This window comes from Lepidochelys kempii, chromosome 10 (genome assembly GCF_965140265.1).
Source record: "Lepidochelys kempii isolate rLepKem1 chromosome 10, rLepKem1.hap2, whole genome shotgun sequence".
Taxonomy (NCBI): domain Eukaryota; kingdom Metazoa; phylum Chordata; order Testudines; family Cheloniidae; genus Lepidochelys; species Lepidochelys kempii.
Window position 1 is genome coordinate 78,186,240 of NC_133265.1, and position 19,125 is coordinate 78,205,364.

Sequence of the window (19,125 nt, forward strand, 5' to 3'; positions counted from 1 at the left end):
TGATGATATATATCATAAAGTAATTAAAGGGAATGCCAGGGTTTCTGGTTTACAAAAGGGGGGAAAAAATTGGCTCTTTATAGCTTCCTGTTACACAGGAAATCTTTACCCTAGAATTGTATTTGCTCTGAAACAGTGGTTCTCAAACTTTTTTTTTTTTGCGGACCACTTGAAAATTGCTGAGGGTCTCGGCGGACCACTTAATGATCTTTCCAAATGTTTGTACCGTTAGCTAACTATTGTAAAGCACTTTGGATAAAAGCACTATATTAAAAAAAAAATCTAATTTTTTTTTTTGTTCTACAAATAAAAGCACACAACTCATAGTCTCACCTTTCTAATGCAATGGATGTGCCCTCTCTTCCCCACCGCAGCAGCCCCTGAGCTAGGGCTGGGAAGGAGGGGGGATCTCTCCCCCGCTACAGAGCTGAGGCTGGGAAGGAGGGCCATCTCTCCCTGGCAGCCACAGCTCTGGAGCTGGGAAAGTCACCTCTTTCTCTGGCCACCGCAGCCCTGCACATCTCAAATTCCCCCCACCCCCTCTTCTAACTCCACTGCTCCCTCACACCTACCCCCTGTTCCCCCCTGTTCCTCCCAAGGCCACCCCCTCACCTTATATGTGTGTCTTCTCCAGGGTCCATGCACCTAATTAGCGGAGCCACGCCTGCGCAGCTCCACTAATTAGGTGGGTGGCCCTTTGTTCTCTTGTGTGCAGCCATCCAGGCGTACACCTTAGAGGGAATTATCCGCGGACGACCTGAGTGGAGCTCACGGACCACAGTTCGAGAACCTCTGCTCTAAAACAAAACTTCAGTTCTATAAAAACAGTGGCAGCAGCACCCTCAAATTATAAAAGGTAATGAGTGACCAGAGGATGTTCAGCATAAGTGGTTAGGCTCCTTATTGTGTCAGAGGATATGTGATGCAGGCTAACTGATTAGACAGCTATAATCTAAAATTGTAGAAACGTAACTCAGACACCTGACTTTGTGTGTGCAAGCATTTAAAGAATTGAGCAGTGGATAAACAGCTAGCGTATGTAAAACAGCGCAAGTTTCTCTACTTCATGGGAAAAGCTGCATGATTTCTTTTTAAGGTACGCATAACTTTATACTTCTATCTTGTTTATAAACATAAAATTTAAAATGCCAGTTGATATACTATAGAGCAAAATATACTCCAGTTATGTAGTTTTAATATAGTTCATATAGACGTCTGTTCCTTTTCCTTGTTAAAATATTTTGATTTTTCAAATGAAGAACACGTGTTTTGATGTTTGAGCTAACAACTGAAGAGGAACTCTTAAAATATTGTGCCACTTAGTAACTATTATATCCAAGTTTGTGGTTTGATTCTAAAAGAATGTCTTCAAATAAACACTCATCTGATGAAACCTATGAACTGAGCTGAGTCCAGAAAGGCATTTTCCTGCTACCTTGTGAGGTTTAGAAAAATACTGTGGCTCAAAAGAAGGTTGATCATAAATTTTCATGGCTCCTTTGGCTCCAATTCCATGTTTGGTCGCAATTCAATTTCAATTTTGTATAGTTGTAAGACATTCTGTCCACTCCTGTACTAAGTGTCATCTTTTTTTAATTGACTTGATGTGTATTAATTAATCTGTCAACCTGGATCCTCTAGTGTGAAACTGACTAAGAGTGATGTGAAGATGTCACTGGATGAATGAGTTCAGAATCCTTGTTACAAGTGTGTTTTGGTATAAATTAGTATTTACTGGTAACTCTGCTTTTATTTTTTAGGCAGGCAGGCTTCCCTGTAATCTTAAAAGTGGAAGCCTCAGTTATATATATATTTTTTATAGTATATCATAATGGTCCATTTGGCATTATAATCTAAGCTATGAACCTCTGAAAATATTTGTAGTACTGACAGACCATTATCTAGTGTGTCTCTAGTAGTCACCACTTCTTAGGTCTGATGTACGCACAGGTTTTGTACCAGTATAATTATTTAATGGGGGAAGGGGTTTAATCAAAATAGTGATACCAGTACAACTCCTGCTATGAATACAGTTCCACCAGTATATTTCATTCTCCTTGTATGGGAATGGCCATACTGGTATAAAGCACTTTTATATGAGTATGACTGTATGATACAAGGGGATTGTACTGCTTTAACTATAGTTAAAGTGGATTAACTTTTGTGTATAGACAAGCCCATGTTTTGGCAAATCCAGGATAGCAAATATTTCAGACAGATGTCAGAACACCAATTGTTATGTTCACAGTGGCTTTAGGGATTGCATTAACTCTCTTCATTTAATCCATAAAAGTGACTTTTAAAAATCTTTCTTTAGGAAAAGGTAACAAAATGTCCTTTTTTTCCCATATACATACCTGACTGCCATTGACAATAATGGAAGTTGCACCTATTTTGAGAGAGAGACTGTTCATTATTTAACCCTACAGGAACATCCTTCTCTTCCTGCAGTATGCAATGTCTGCAAGATAATATTAACATAATATTACATAAGTGTGGACTACATAAGTGTGGACTCTTAAGTATATGTAGTCCTGGTAACTGAAAGAGCAATGTTTCACAATCATTTCTTTTCAGATACAGTTTGGCTCTGTTTTTCTGTGACACTTACGCAAGCTGTAGCTTATGCTGAACCTCTTTTAAGTATGGAGCAGATGGTCTATGCCTGTGTAGGATTCCAACTTGTTGCACGTGAAATGTATTAATGAAAATACACGTGTAGCATTGCAAAGCTGGTTACTGTCCATCTGGCTACAACTACAGCCCTGGATGCACATAATCCTTGTATTAACGATCCAAATAACAACCCTTCTGTAATGTTAATATAAACTGGGTATGTTAATTAGGTCAGTTGCACCTAGGAATTATGCATAGGAACATTGATATTTTAGTCTAGTAACAGCAGTATTTAAATTTGTTTCCTAACGAATGGAAGTCTGGCTGTGAGTTGATTAGGTGCCTCTTCTTTGTGAGATCCACATTGTTCATAGGTGCTGCTATGTCCTCTTTGTATAAATTCTGCTTCTTTTTTGATGTACTTATCCTTACTAATGAATAAACCCTCCCTCTTATTTGGAAAAATTATGGGCAGAACAGTTTTGTGAAAATTGACATGATTCCAGCTACTTTTTATTTTTTCAGAAAGATTATAAGCAATTGCTGTGTAGGGATTTTTTTTGTAATAAGTACAGACTTTAGATTCCTAGTCTTGTTAGAAGTCTTGCTATCAAGACTTGCCAGTTAACGTTATGCAAAACGTTATCAGCCCATCATAGATAAGACATTAGGGAACTGGGATTCTTCATCTGCCTATGCAACAGAATCTTTATTTTTCACTTAACTGAGTCATTCATAGCCTAAATCTATTGGCACTATTGTAGGAATACTTTCCATGCCACTAATCCCAGTTCACCAGATTCCGCCCTTCTCTCCCTGCCATTCCAACCCCAAAAAACCTTTACCACACTAAACATTATTTGATTTCTTTGTAAAGTTTATCTAGATAATATAATAGCAACATCCCTCTAACAAGAAGTGTGGTTGTTATCTCAGCCCTCACAATAGCAAGGTCTGGAAAACAATGTGGGCAAAACCTCCCAAATGAAGGGCTCCAAAAAATGACCGGTATGGCAGAGAGAGATTTTAAATCACGTAGAAATAAACTGTATGGGCTGACCCTCATTATTCTGCTTTTTTTAAATTTAAATAACTCATAGGAATAAATGTGAGTGTGCTACATTTGAGTCAGGGGCGGGCGTTTCTCCCCATGAGGCATAGCTGGAGAAAGGGATGCGTGTGCGCCCAATAGTAATGTCAGCAATTCTCTCCTCTTTCCAGTAATCTCATCTGGATTTGTGTGCGTCGGTTAAGATGCCCCAGTGCCATCTCAGCAGTCACCTTCCACCTGCTCTTTAAACCCCTAGTGGGACAACCATGTGCGGGGAAGCCCTTTGGATTGTGCTGCGGAGCTCTGACCTTGCTGCTGGGTCATGTCAACTGGGCTAGGAGGACATCTATTTGTGCTTCCACTCTACTGTTCCCTGGCCACTGGCTACCAGTCCATGGTTGAAACTGCCTACCCCTCCCCACAACCCAGGGTCATCCTTAAACTGCATAAAGGGTGGAGAGGCTGAGCAGTGGCTTCCTGAGATGCCATTTTAGCCTGCATCTCCAGAAGAACTGCCAGTTGGTTCCTTCCCTGTTCTCCGCTTTCTGGTTGGGAGAGGGAATGGAAGGAAGAAGGGTGGGTGGGTGGATGGATGGATGGATGACGTGAGGAGGTATGTGGCAGTTGAGAATAGACTGGGAATAGTGAGGGGACGAAGAAAGAGAAGTGGATGGAGAGTACTGAAAATATGTGGGGAATTAAGCTTGAACATAGTGGCGGATGGAAGTGGAGAATGAATGAGTCTTGATCATGCTGCAAGTGCAGCTGAAGTCTAGGTGACTTTTAGTGACTATATGCCACCTGTTCAAGTTATCACTTACCATAGGTATCAAAAAAGAACACTTGATCAGTGGATAGAAGAGAGGACTGTTGGCTGTCAAAGATTTGGAAAGCCATTTAAACTAACAAACTGAAAGTTCACATATGCAAATGATCAAATGAGTTGCAGTTACAGGCTCTTCTCTGGAAAGAGGATAAAAGAATAATTGCATGCTGGTTCTTCATAAGAACTTCTTTTGAGGTTAGAAATATAGGGCCAAGAAGGTAGATCAGCTGGCTCCAGGCACGTTCTGGATGTGTATAGATGTGCACTGCGTTGGAACTTAGTCTGTTTAGCAGAATGCAAACTGGCAAATGGAAAAAAACCTGTCTCCTTTAGAGTAACAGCCGTGTTAGTCTGTATTCGCAAAAAGAAAAGGAGTACTTGTGGCACCTGGGGGGGAGAGAGAACCTTTTGTAGTGGTAAACACCCATTTTTTATGCTTTGTGTGTATAAAAAGATCTTTTATACTTTCCACAGTATGCATCCGATGAAGTGAGCTGTAGCTCACGAAAGCTTATGCTCCAAATAAATTGGTTAGTCTCTAAGGTGCCACAAGTACTCCTTTTCTTTTTGTCTCCTTTAATTATCCATGGCAAGAGCTTAGTTGTCCATTCCTCAGCGAGCATAAGGGGGGTGTGTGTGTGTGTGTGTGTGTGTGTGTGTGTGTGTGTGTGTGTGTGTGTGTGTGTGTGTGTGTGAGTGGACAGACCTGATTCCACACAAGAACAGTATGTCACTAATGTAGAGTTGAGCATTGACCATGTGTGGGTCATAGGTCAGGCATGTCCACATGTGCAGCAAAATTACAGGGCGTAAGATCAACAGTCTGAGTTCTGTGAGTGAAGTGAAGAAACTGTGTTCACACGTTCATTCAATATGAATCACATTTGGGTTCTGCAACAGTTTCTATCATCCAAAACCTGAACCCTTGAGATTTGGCCCCTATTCTGTGTACATCGCAAATTCCTTCATCTAATAATAAAGTTTAGTCCTTTATGTAAATATTTCTAGTATCTGACACCAAATACAGTTCTTAAGATTTTCAGTGTTATTCATAGTGGACACTGCTCTTCTACTTTACCAGAATCGGCAGCATATAGTGCTTTTCACTTCTCTCTAAACTATGTTCAAAAGCTAAATTATTTTTATTCACAGTCATTAAAATATATCTACTTTGCCTCTCCTTTCATGTCTTTTTAAGGATGGGGCATGTGAAATGCTATTACCCTACTGTTTCACATTAAATTTACTGAGACTTCTTTTTATTCACTCATTTTCTGTTAGATTGCAAAATATCAAGAGACAATATGAGCTGTCTGGATGACATACCTTTTAAAATGTCCAAGAGCTTTGAAGATGACTCTGCGGAAGGCACCAACTTAATCAGTTTAGCCGACTTTGATATTCCTGACTGCACTGAGATCCTAATGTGCACACTGGTAGGTTAGTCTCTGTTCTTAGAGCCTTTGTTAATTTTGATCTCATATTAATATCCATGATATTAAGAGTAGCTTAATATTTTTTTCCCACTGAAAAGGAAAAAAAATCCTTGAAATATTTCTTTCCTGGACTAAACAGACACCTGTTTTTGCAGTCTCATACAAGGCCAAAGATTGGTAGGGCAAAGCCCAGATCCTGCTTTGGCCTGTGCCCCAGGACCTGAAAGGGAATTTTGGCCAGCCAAAACTACCCACTCTGGCTAGGACATATGCTGCAGTGTGGTGTATTCTGACAGACTTAGACCCTGTTCACATTACAGTTGAACATTGTGTTTAAATGCACACATTGATTGCTAGAACAGTTTTGTCCGTCATAGGAAACTACTGTGGATTTTCCCCATTGGCTGGCTGTAGTACTTTTTTATCACTATCGTTTTGGTGGTGGTTATTCCAGAACCCACTAGGGCAGATTTCCTAGGTTACAGTTGTTGCTAGCACAGTTTCAACCATAGGATGGACAGGATTTTAATTGGAGTCCTCTTTGTAAAAAGAACTGCTTTGGTTTCAGAGATGTCCCACAAGTTCTCACCAATAGGCGGAGTCATTGCACTTTATTCTTGGCAAGCCTGTCTTATGTAGGACTCTTCGTAACAGAGATTGATGCTGTTTACTCTTGCCTGGAGGAGCTGCAAAGTTTTAAAAACCACATCGCACTTCTTCACTAGTTCATTGTTGCTCAGCTCTGCTTTGCTCCCTATTTTAAATATCTCCAATATGCTAAGAATAGTTTTTTGAAGGAGATTGCTGCATCTGTGCCTTATGCACCATGTGTAAAACTGGTAATTGACGGCTGAGAGGTGTGCAGTCTCCTGATTTTCACGTTTGTGTTTGCACAGGCATACCAGTTGCCTCCTTCTCTCAAATTCTGACCTTCATATTTTACTTTGGAAAAAAACAATATTATTCTTCACTTGAATTTGATAAAAGCTGCAAGATTGGATCTAAAAATCTTTCCTCAAAGTTTGGTGTGTTTTCGCTCTGGGGATTTGGTTCAGGTCCATCTCCAGTCGTAACTCTAGCAAGTACTGGGCCTAATTGTATGTAAGTGGTAATAACAGAACTTGTGGTCTGACTATGGGATATATTTGTCTGACAGCCCATGAGAGTTCTAGTCTGGCGAGCTCCAGGGCATGATATAAGATTTATTTGTTCAATCAGGTCTTTAGACTTACATCACAAATATATTTACATTTTAAAACAAAGTATATGAAAATAGTACCTCTTCTACTTCTATGCCAACACCCTCAGTCCACAGTTCTGTGTTTCCCCTTCCCCAGTACTGTAGGTGATAAATACTTAAAACAAAGCATAAGGTTTTGATTGTGAGCTCAACTCTGGAAGCTATTTGGTTTCTAAGCATTACTCAAAGATTAAAAAAAAAAACCCCGAAGTTCCAGTGTGAATTTATTTGAGTTGGATGTAATTATTTCTGAGAGGCGGATACAGGTCTATGTTCAGGATTACAGATACTGGGGCAGACTGTGGATATTGGCATAACTCCCTTGCCTGAGATGGAGCTCTGCTGATTTACACCAGCAGAGGATGTGGCCCATTGTGTCCAGTCCTGCACCCCTTAATCTTGCAATTAGTTCTATTCTAAGCATTACTCAGGTGAGTAAGAGTGAAGGTTTGAACCCATAAAAGTCTTTTAACTGACATCACATCAGGTTATTTTTTTTAAATACTGAATTATTCTGCTTACTGCTATTTTACAGCATGATTTCTCATTAGAAAGAAAGGTGCTTTACTGGATTGAGGCTGCTTCTGGGCAAGAAACTCCTTGGTATGGAGTTACTACTGGTGCTGTGCCAACAGCTCCACCTTGCTGGCTGCTTTTGGTTGATCCTAAAGAAAACTATGTCATCAATACACAGAACGAGGAGAGAGCTGATGGGAAAGCAAAGGATGGTGTGACACACACAACCTCTGTTCGGAGATGTGTAAGCCTAAGTGCTGCTGATGTGAAATATGGCCCTTCCACAGCCAGAGGTGCCCCATCTGAGACGGAAAGTGAGGACTGGTACTCTGAAGAGAATGAGTATTCTGAGGACGATGAGTATTCCTCAACTACTGGTGAAGAAAGCAACAAAGAAGAAGAAAACATTTTGGATAACAAATTTGTTGAAAGCGCCATGCCTCAGCATTCCAGAGTTCACCAGTTTAGACCAAGGACTTCTCCGGTATTGTTAGATCCACCTTCTGAAAACTGCTGCCATGAGCCAGTTACCGCAAATCTGATCAAGCAGAGAAGATCCATGATTTTATTTAATAATATGAAGAATGAGTTGGAAGAAGCCAAAAAGAAGTTAGCTGCTTTAGTGCATCCTTTAAATAGAGCATCTGTTGAAAGGAAACTGGCTCCAAGACCGGTTTCTCTCTACCAGCGCTCTCGAAGTAGCAGAAATCTTAGATACGGACCTGCCTCGGATGTATCCTTGATGGGAACTTTAACCCCAACACCTCCACCTACCCCTTGCTGTAGTCCCAGGACAACTTCTGCTGCTAGATCAATACCTCCAATAAGAAACCATAAACCCACAGTTGCGGTAAGATACGGCTTTTTGATACCGTGTACCTTTGTCAGTGCTACCGATAGTAGTCACACAGCCCCATGTAAAGTGGTGTGAGAGAGAAAGAGGACAATGCAAGCTATATAGCAGTATTTCCCAAACTTAGGAGCTGAGGAAATCATAAGCATTTGGCCTTCGTTATATGTTGAGGCTGAAAACACTGAAAAAATTAATTGAGGAAAGTTGAGTAGTGGTTGGGGGACAGGCTTTCACCAGAGCTGGTCTAAACTTTTTGCTGAAAATTTTTTTCAATGAAAAAAATGCCTTTTGGGTGACATTTTTGTGAGACGGTTTCCATTTTCATCAAAGAACTACAACCATTTTGATTATTGCCAACTGGCAATGAAAAAACAGTTTTCAACAACGGAAATTTTTTTTGGTTTTCAATGAAAACCTGAAACTGTAAACAATTTTTGTTTCTTTGACATTTTTGGCAGGAAATAAAATACATTTCGCAACCATCTCTTGTTGTATCCCACACACAGCTGCCTCCTCAGTTCGCTCTTTTGGCAGTCTCAGAAGGGATGCCATGGATTGAATGAACATGAAGACTAAACTACTTTCTCACCCCTAAGGTGCAGCTCAGGGTGGAAGTACTACACTATAACTGTCTCTTTTGTCCCTGTTTCGTTGGTAGAAAGACCTCAACTTTCACTGCTGCCAATTCTGGCACCTCTTACTTGCACAAAATTCACTTTTAAAAAGTCTAAACAGGAAAGAAATAATTATGAACTAGTTCCATAGTTACATTATAATGTCTGATCATGTCAGCATAGAGTAAGTACCACAAAATGACAGAATGAATGTTGCAGTTTCTGTCATCTTAAATTTTCAAATTCTATCATAACTACTTGAGAGATGTCAGACTTTTGTTACTTAAAAGCCACAGGTACAGTGACCAAATAAATGAAAGGCAACCTCAAGTTATATTTACTTGCATGAGATTTAGAGAGAGTAATTATGGGGTGGTTATATGCCTATGCGTACTCTTGTAAACTAAACCATTGTTAAATTTAATTACTTATCCATCATCCCAATCTATTCAGCTATCATACATCATACTGTATTCCGTAAGCCCCTAAACGGGGTGAGCACTTCTCAGCATGAGACATTTTCTAGGATCTCAGATGGCTTTGTCTTTCTCTCTTGCTTATGGTTTTATATCTTTATACACACAACACACTCTTAAATAGGAGATCAAGTGTTTAGACGGTCACTTTTTTTAAGTCTTCGCCACCTGGCTATCATCTCATTGATATTATAATAATTTCCTGCTTGGCCAACCAACGACAAGTAAAGAGCTTATTGGAGTTAGGAACAGGATTCCCTGAGAATTAGAAGCTGGATGTGATCAGTTTACCATATCAGCATCCTTTGATCTGTATTTGAATCCATGCCTAGACTTAATTAAGTCTAGTCTCATTTGAAGGGAGAGCCTGTGGACAAATTGTTGTAGCTGTCCCCACGTAATAACTAGATTGGGTTCTTTTGTTTGTTTTTATTTTTAGAGTGCACAGCTTAAAGTTTTCCCAAATTTCCAGTGTGCAGACATTGTCATCTCGGTCTGTTCAGAGTTTCCCTGGAAACATAAATTTTGATCTCAGTAAGGTCATTTGAAGTTAACTTTAGAATATGTTTGAACAGGATATATAACACACAAATTCACATGCATGATAGCTAACCTGTACTGTAATCATTTATTTATACGCTCTCATACAGAACCAGAAGGGAATTGTTCCATTTATTGGAATTTTCCTCTGGTTGCCCTGTCTAATGAAATTATGTTAAATGACAAATGCCAAAATGATGCTTTTGAACCTCCACAATTACCTTGTTGTTCTAGAAGAGGAGAAAAAGTATTCTTTTAATAGTTCCACATAGTACTAAATGCTAGTATCTTGTAAATGAATGTGTTTTAATTAGCGAACATAAAGTATTGTGTTTATTTTTCAGTCCCTCAGCCCCTATTCCTGTCTTCCACCCCCTTCTGGGGCTCTGCGACATCCAAGTTCCCACAGAACTCATCCAGATTCAACAGCTGACCTCCTCTCGGCATTAAGCCAAGAGGAACGTGACCTTATTGAGCCAGTTATAGCCTTGGGTTATCCGATACGCAGAGCAATCCTCGCCCTTCAGAAGACTGGAAGACAAAGTTTAGGTCAGGTTAGTGGAGCCAGTATTGCTTTACTTAAATGGTATGGAAAATACTTGATAAAGAACAATCCTGTAAGAAGCTTCTTAGTGCAATATCATCTGGTAACTAGCCAAGTCTTAAAAGAGACGCCCAGTTCTGCTTTTGGGAAACTGTAGTAGTTTATCATACGTCCTAATAAGAACTGAAGTAATTCAGGATTTTTGCCTTAGATCTTCAGTTTTTAAGTAATAAAATTGGCTTGCATTATGTTCAGCCACATTCCCATAGGTAATACTAGTTGCTGTTTTACTATTTTATAGTGTTCTATTTATTATATAGAACCAAAAACCTACATCGGTGACCTAAAGCACAGTGTTATTTTGAAGTGAAGATTTTTTGTGTTCATGGTATGGAAACATTTTTGCTAACAGATTTTTTTTTTCTCAGTCATTGGATCAATATGATTTATCGCCGTGGCTCATCTAGTCAGAACTGGAGTGTGTAATTCCCACTAAGATTTCTTGCTTTTTCACCAGAATTAAAGAATTTGTTTCAGAATGGTGATTAGTCACTGGATACGTACAAATAATGCCTTGGCATTATACTGGGTCATGAAATATTCTAATTTGTCACCAATGCATACATATCACTTATAGTTATCTTAGTGGATGCCTCTCTGCACTAACTAATATCTGAGCACATGCCAATCTTTAATGTATTTATCCTCACAACCCTATGAGGCGGGAAAGTACTGTTATCCCATTTTACAGATGGGGATCTGAGGCCTAGAGAGTGACTTGCTGAACGTCACACAGGAATTTTGTGGCAGAGGAGGGAATTGGAACTAGGTCTCCCAAGTGACCGGCTAGCACTCTATCCACTAGATCATCCTTCCCAGACCAATTCTGCTGTTTAATGCAAGTATTTCTGTAATCCAAATTGGTGAATGTTATTTATTCTACTCACAAAGACTTAAAACAAGCCACATACAGAGAAGTGGGCAAAGTGCAGCCTACATGCCCTATGTAGTTAATGGAGTCATGCAGTGTGCTCCTGACCATGGGTGCCGCCATCATCTTTAATATGGAGGGTACAGCCCACAGAGGCTATACATCCCAGCAGGCAGTGCTTCATATTACAGATGAGGTTGGCTGCAATCTGCTCCATTTTATGCAAATTGTCTGTGGCACTCAGGTTCTCACAAAGTTACCAGTGCAGCCCTTAGCTAAATATGTGGTTGTATCCTTCTGCTCCCTATACTGGTCTCTCTCTTTCACCAGCATGATTTCCTCTCTCCTCTCTGGTTGTGTAGGGGCACAGCCCAGATGAAATATAATGGTTAGCTATGAAGACTTCCAGGCTCAAATTACCGGTGTAAGTCTGACCAAATTAGGCTAAAGACCTTGCTGGAAAAATTTTTCCACCAAAAATTAAAAAGAAAAGAAAAATTAAGACTATTCATTGCTCCTTAGTGTCATGTTGGGCTGCAGTGTGGTGCTGACAACTACAGGCAGGGTGATTGACAGTAACATCATATGGTAGCCAAAAATCACTGCATTCTTTATGGTGTTGAGTAAATCTGCCAGAAACTACCCTGATTCCCAAAGCAAGATTTTTCAAGCTTTAGCCTTAAAGAGGCAACATTCACCCCAATTTTGACAAAAGAACATGGTTAAAAGGCTCATACAGGGATAGGGATTGCTATAATGAGTCAGTGGGCCATATAATCCAGTATCCTATCTCCACCAGTCACCAGTATCACATGGTTCTGAGGGATATGGAAGAATTCCAAAGTGGATGGACAATTGTGGAATAACCTGCCCATAATGGAAGTCTCTTCCTAACCCCTATCAGTTAGTGGGTGGCTTATGGCTGACAGAAGTAACAGTTCTTCAAAACTTTTTGATAGTCCTTGTTCATTCCCTTTGGGGCACCTGGCATTGGCCACTGTTGGATACTGGGCTAGATGGACCTTTGGTCTGACCCAGTATGGCTGCTGTTATGTTTTTTGTTTCTAATGTAACTGTTCTCATTATCTGCCTAAATGCCCATTTTAAAAAAAACTTCTTCTAACTCTTGGCCTCAATTATACTATTTTGTTGTAGTAGAGAGTTCCGCAGGCTGATTATGCATTGTGTAAAAAAGTTCTGTCAGTTTTAAATTTTGCTGTCATTCCACTTATTTGACTGTCTTATTGTTCTGGTGACACAGAATACTTTAGGGAAGTTTTTAACAGTGGATTTCCCCACCCTTGGTCCAGAGCTTGCTCCCAGGGAAGAATAATGGTTTTCCCCCATCCTTCATTTTGAAGCCATCACTTTTCTCCATTTTGGTTCGACCTATTCTTGCAGTCAATGCCATTCCTGTGCTTCATCTCTGGCTGTGATGCTGGAACTTACAGGCTGCTCTCTGATTTGGCTGGCAAGACACTTAAAACCAGTGTACAGTGCATCCTGTTTTAAGCAGCCGCCTGTGGAACCATCAGAAATTGGTGGCCTAGGAGAGAAAGGCCTTTTTTGTGAAGGTCAAACAAACTTGTAATGGAAATCTTGAGAATACATTCAAGTGAATGTGTAAGCTATGGGCTTGTTAACTTGTTTGAGTCATTGCATTGCTTTTCTCTGATATGAAAAAACAAATATTGTTCTGCATAGCATGACAGGTAACATAATGAAGGGGGGGCAGGGGGACAGATGAATTACCAAGCTACAAGTGTACTGAAGAACTTCAAAATTGGTTTGTACCTTAGTATGTTCCATAGATAATAATGCCAGAATAAAAACTCTGTTGAGAAGTTTTCTTTGATATAAGACGCTCGCACTGAGGCTACCTGGTGTTTATAACCATCCTTAACCTTATTATAAGACACAGGAAAAAACCCAGAGAGAACAGCTTAGGATAGATGCAAGCATTAAAACTGTGTATGTGTTTAGTTTTAGTTTTGGAGAACATGCCTGTCTAATGTTTTGTGGGTGCATTAATATTCTTGAAAACCAAATGCAAAACTTGTTGTTCCTAAATACATTCCTCCAGGATAAGCTAGCTACATTCTTTCTCCACCTCCACAGGCAAAAGATTAGTCTATACTGTACCATGAAGGTTGATAGGTCACAATATTTAGAAACCTGTTTTTGTTTAGTCTTACTGATGTTTTTTTATAATGCTGAAATCATCCTGTTTTGCACAATTCCACACCATGCTTACACAAAATGTCAGATTCTCTGAATTGTTTGCTTCTGCAGTGAACATTGTAAGCCAATGTCCCTGTTAATGGTCAAAGAAATATTGTCAACAGAACTGGCTTTTTAAGAAGGAAGGTCATGAGACCAATAAAAACAGCAAGTTATTCACGTAAATGGCAAGCAAATAGAGGCTGTAATATTTGATTTGATAATAGCAAGTGAATTTAGGTTGTTCTTGTTAATCCTCATTACCGCACTGCGGGAGAAATGAGTATTCGGCCAAATTTTTTTCTTAGCTTTAGAAAGCTTTTTTTTTTTTTTTGGACATTTAGCAAGTTTTATGATCTTTTAGTGAATCCTTCTACTGGCTTTGATGCTGTTAGTCTGGCGGAGGGCCACTTGTTTTCTTTTAGTAGTAAAGACTTTGTAGATTATAAGTCAAATTCTCCTCTGGCATCAACAGACACAACTTCAAGTGAAGTCTATGGAGTTGCACCCGCTTACATCAAGTGGTGAATTTGGCCCTGGCTATTTTTACCGTTGTATATTTCATTTATTGTTTGTCACATAAGTTTTTGGGCAGTGAATGGCTTATGTGGTATTTATAAGATACCACTGGGAATTGTGCTGTCAGCACTCCAAGAACAATGAGGAAAGCCAAAAATAACTGTTTGCTTTCAGTAATGACAGCTAACAGGCCTCCATTGGGTTGAGGGGCATATTCTGCTCAGAATTCTGGAGCAAGCCCTTAGAGGGTTGAAGTTTTGAACATCAGGAGTGACGCTGTGAGCATGGCAGGTTAGAATTCAGCACCACCTAGCTCTTTAATGGTACAGTCTTTAAAAAAACAAACTTTAAAATACTTTTTTCCCCCCACATCAAGTAGAGTTCAGATTTCTGGATTCCCCGGGGGAGGGGAAGTCTCTCCATTTGTTCATATTTCCCACACCCAGAGAATGGGAAGATCTTAGATGATTATCTTCTCCAGGGAAGTGATGAAAGTCCTGCTGCTTGAGTCACTGAAAACTCGTAGGAACAAAACATTAGGCAATGGACTGAATGGAACAAGTTTGTGTTGACTCTTTCCCATCTCTTTTTTTAAATTTGTGATCCTCCCTCTACTAAAAACTGGTGCAAAAATACAGCTGACCTTAATGGAGACTGAAAGACAAAAGGCCTAGTTTCCTGAAGTGTGGCTGTAATATACAGTTTTTGCCAGCTTGTGGGATAATGGTACAATGCGCAAATTACTTATATTCCATGCTTTTCTTGTTACAATCCTAGTCTATTCTCCAATCCCAAATTCAATCTGAACAGTCCAGCGTTAGCACCATTGGGCACCTAAGAATTTAGGCCTGATTAAGAAAAACATCCAATTTTACACTTTTTTTTTTTTTTTAAGTAAAGGGCCAAATCCTTAGTTGATATAAATCAGTGTAGCTTACTCAGGCTACCCTGATTTGCACCAGCTGAAGATCTGGCCCACCCTGAGGGAATGTGTGCATAAATAAGCCTCATACAACACCAGGGCTGAAATCCTGGCTCTACTGAAGTCAATGGCCAGAATTTTACGAAGCAGGGGACCCAGCCTCTCAACCAGGAAAGCTGCACTCGAGGCCTTTAGGGATTTTCCACCACGATGGAACAATTTGTTCCTTCCTGTACATCTGGCTCTGGGTAATAAGATCCTCATCCCCTCGAGGAGCTCTGGTAACACCTCAATCATAAGAACAACCTCCAAGACAGAGCCTCCATATTGCAGGGCTTTGGAGTGGTGGGCAGGCAGACTCCTTCAATCAAAGATTTCATATACAGGCAATAGATTTTGATTGCTGCTCACCCTCTCTCCCTGAGGTTATATTAACTCAGTTTCTTTGTTGTTGTCTCTCTGTTGTAGTTTCTCAGTTACCTTAGTGCCTGCGACAGGTTGCTGAAACAGGGCTATGAAGAGGGGCAGGTGGAAGAAGCCATGGAAATGTTCCAGTACTCGGAGAAGAAGGTTAGGTGCCTTCAGAGCAAAGAGTCATGTTGCTTAGGCCTTGTATTAGAGGTGGGACTGAATCAAACTCCCAGCACGACCTCCAGAACCCCTTTCCTTGTGGGCTACACCGAGCTGTTGAGGAATCCAGCTCTGCCTCACACAGGGAGTGCAGAGTATTTGTGAATGGCTCCATTACTGCCCCCGCCCCTTGCAGTGGAAACACTATGGTTCTATAGCCCCTGCACTGATGAATTCTATACTGCCTGGGCACCAGCCTCCCCTGTGGCCCATCTACCTACTAGTTCCACAATGAGTTGCCAAGGCCCCTATGCAGGCTCTCCACTCTGTGCCTTCCTTTCCCCAGACGGCCGAGCCATGGCACCGTGACTGTGTGTGAAGTCACTTTTGGCCAAGGGTGTTGGGAGGTGCCCCTAACAGTGTGAAAAGCTGGCACGGAAGAGGAGAAACACTACCTACCTTCGGGTCTGGACTGTCTGGCAGAACCCCGAATTTCACAACATGCAGGATTGTACCTTTCACTTCTGCTGATTTAGTTGCAGATGAGAGGCTGTGGAAAATACTGAGGCCAGTAAAGATCTGGTGCAAGAATGAAGGGTATGGGGTGGGGGGGGGAAATAAATACCAGCTTGTGCTTAGTATATTTTTCTGATTTGATGTATCTTTTTCATGTAATTATTTCCTAATATAGACTGAAATTCTATTTCGTTACTCGATAATAGTCATAATTTTCCCCCAAACTAGGAGTATTTCACCGTTCTGTTGGATAGGGGCCACTTTAGAACCAGACTGACCCCCTTTTGGAATTGGTGAAGTGAGTGACTGTTTTATCACAAACAGTATTGAAATAAAGAAACAATAGTTGTTACCTGCCGTTAAAAGCTAGCCTCTTTGTCAGTTCCATCCATGGCGTGTGTCCAGAAAAAGGACATTTTCTCTCTTTTAGAGAGATGGGACCAGATTTACCACTGGTGCCGGCAGGTGTCACTCCATTAAATCAGTGGACAGGTGTCCACTTTTATCTGTGGTGAATTTGGCCCAGGGTTTTCAAATTGTTCTGTTCCTGGTTCTGCATGGGCAGCCCCTGCAAGTATATGGAGCCTCATTGACTTCCCTGGGGCCCTGCCTAAGCACAGGAATTCACCTGTAAGGAGCAGCATTCAGAATCAGGGCTTTACCATCCACATTCTGTGCCATTGATTTCAACATTGTTCTTTAAATGTAATTAATCCTGCTAGATCATATAGATCGATTGCATCCTTTCACATACTGCTGCTTCTGCTGAAACCTTACAATGAATTCTCCTTGAATCGATAATGATACAATAACTTCCTTCTTGTTCCTTTTCCCCCCCCAGGCAGCTGAATTCCTGCATCTTTTAGTGCAATTTAAGGATATGGGTTTCCAGCAAGCTGAAATCAAAGAGGTTCTTCTGCTTTGTGAGAATCATAGAGATAAGGCACTTGAAGAGCTGATGACACGAACACAGGGATCAAATCTCTGGTAACAGTGACATCTTTTCATCTCTAGACTGACCACCACCATAGACCCATGTGTGTCAGTTTCATTCTAGATGCAGGCTGTTAATTTAGTGAAAGACATGACTATAGCCCCTCAGAAATAAGCCATTAAAGTTGCATCTCATTCTCGCCTCACTTTCTGTGAACATCTATTACAAGTGGCTTTGTCACTGTACCATAGCAGTGGCTTTATATCAGAAACTTTTCTCCGTACCCCCACTTTCCACATGCGCACCTTGACTATCTTATCTCACTGTTTTGGATAAAATGGAATTGGATCCAAGCCCCCATGTGGCTTAAATTCTGCAAAAACCGGGACATGGCTTACAAGGCTTTGCAAAACATGGCCTCCTCAGTACAATACCAGCAAATATAGCCAGATGTGAACTTTACACAACACAAGCCAACAGAAAAGGTTTCTGTTTGTTTGTTTTTTTTATAAAAGCAGGACATTTCCCCAGAAAATTAGTTCCTGTTTTCTTGAGATGAGTCCTCCTGTCTGAAGTGTGTAACCAAATTCTAGATTTCAGCCTAATAACATTGGCTTCCCATTTAAAAGGATAAAGGTAAAATGAATACAATATTTAACTGAGTGTAAGAGAAGAACAAAGGCTTCTGTTGTAATTTTGTTGATAACTAATATATCATGTTTATCGAGTAAGATGAAATATGGCTTATGCAAGACGTATGCCCTGCATGAACAGGAATTTTCATGAAATTTGGAAGAGAACTGAAGGAAAGATTCTGCTCTGTGTCCAATTGAAGAAAGTGCAGAGAAGCAGCACAATTCCAGAAGGTGGGAAGTGGTGGCTCAAATAATCAAGTTTTGCACAGTCTTTGAGATCTGGAAAATTTGGATGTAGGCTTTTTTTCTGGTGTAACTGACATACAAAGAATGTAACTGATCCAAATCACCTCTCTGCCCTTTGCAACATTACAGGGATAATGTTGTCACATAGATGAACTCAAGCATTTGATTTTCCTTTGAATTAGTCATAGATGTAATTGCTTGTGAGCAAGGGATATTTTCTTTTTTTTTCTTAAATATGTTTATTGTGTCTTTTCCTATGAAAATGCCAACTGGCACAACTTAGCAGGGACAGTCCTTAATTAGCTGCAGAATATTTACCGTTTTCCATTGTGTCCTTCCAAAAGCTTTCATAGTGCAATCTATTTCAGCTGAGTTAAACAATCTGTCCTTACATTTCTCCCCCATGTTCCCATTTATAGTTTTAAATATCGTTGTTTAGAAAATGCCCCTCTGTTACTGCTTGATATCCTACCACCCTCCTGAGGTGTCACAGCAGGGCTGGAACACCGGCTCTTGAAAGAGAGGGTGATCTCATGTTAAGGCCCTAGACCAGAACAAGGGGACCTGAATTCAATTCCCAGCTCGGCTACAGGCTTCCTGTTGGACCTTGTACAATCTCTTAATTCCAATTATGAAATGGAGGTAAACTTTTCCCACGCTTTGTCTGTTTTAAATAGACTGTAGACTCTTTGGGGCAAAGACTCTCTCTTGTTATGGCATGCCATGGACCAGGTACACTTCTCAGGAAGTCTTGATTGTCTCGTCTATGCCTGCGTCACAGATCCTAATGAGTTCCCCTGCCTGGCCACATGCTAGGGTTGCTGTGAGGGGAATTTTAAGCCTTTGTCCTCTGGCTCCCTGAGGTATTTCAAGCTTCTAGAGCCTGAACGGAGCTCATCCCCTGCCCCAATCTCAAGGTC

General features: G+C 40.5%; 1 protein-coding gene across 1 annotated transcript; it reads left to right on the top strand.

The window, feature by feature from the left end:
* The first annotated feature begins 682 nt into the window (after positions 1-682).
* On the top strand, positions 683-18,044 carry UBAP1L (ubiquitin associated protein 1 like). The gene is made up of 6 exons (XM_073304329.1): positions 683-856; positions 5,775-5,929; positions 7,705-8,535; positions 10,513-10,722; positions 15,773-15,874; positions 17,232-18,044. The coding sequence occupies exons 2-6, from the start codon at positions 5,798-5,800 to the stop codon at positions 17,379-17,381; spliced, it is 1,425 nt and encodes a 474-aa protein (XP_073160430.1). The 5' UTR covers positions 683-856; positions 5,775-5,797; the 3' UTR covers positions 17,382-18,044.
* Positions 18,045-19,125: the final 1,081 nt, after the last annotated feature.

What these genes read in the sequence shown, in the direction of transcription:
- UBAP1L (XM_073304329.1), top strand. Translation starts at nt 5,798, where the DNA reads ATGAGCTGTCTGGATGACATACCTTTTAAAATGTCCAAGAGCTTTGAA. An exon ending in AGATCCTAATGTGCACACTG is followed by an intron (nt 5,930 to 7,704) that starts GTAGGTTAGTCT and finishes GCTATTTTACAG; the next exon opens with CATGATTTCTCATTAGAAAG. An exon ending in GAAGACAAAGTTTAGGTCAG is followed by an intron (nt 10,723 to 15,772) that starts GTTAGTGGAGCC and finishes TCTCTGTTGTAG; the next exon opens with TTTCTCAGTTACCTTAGTGC.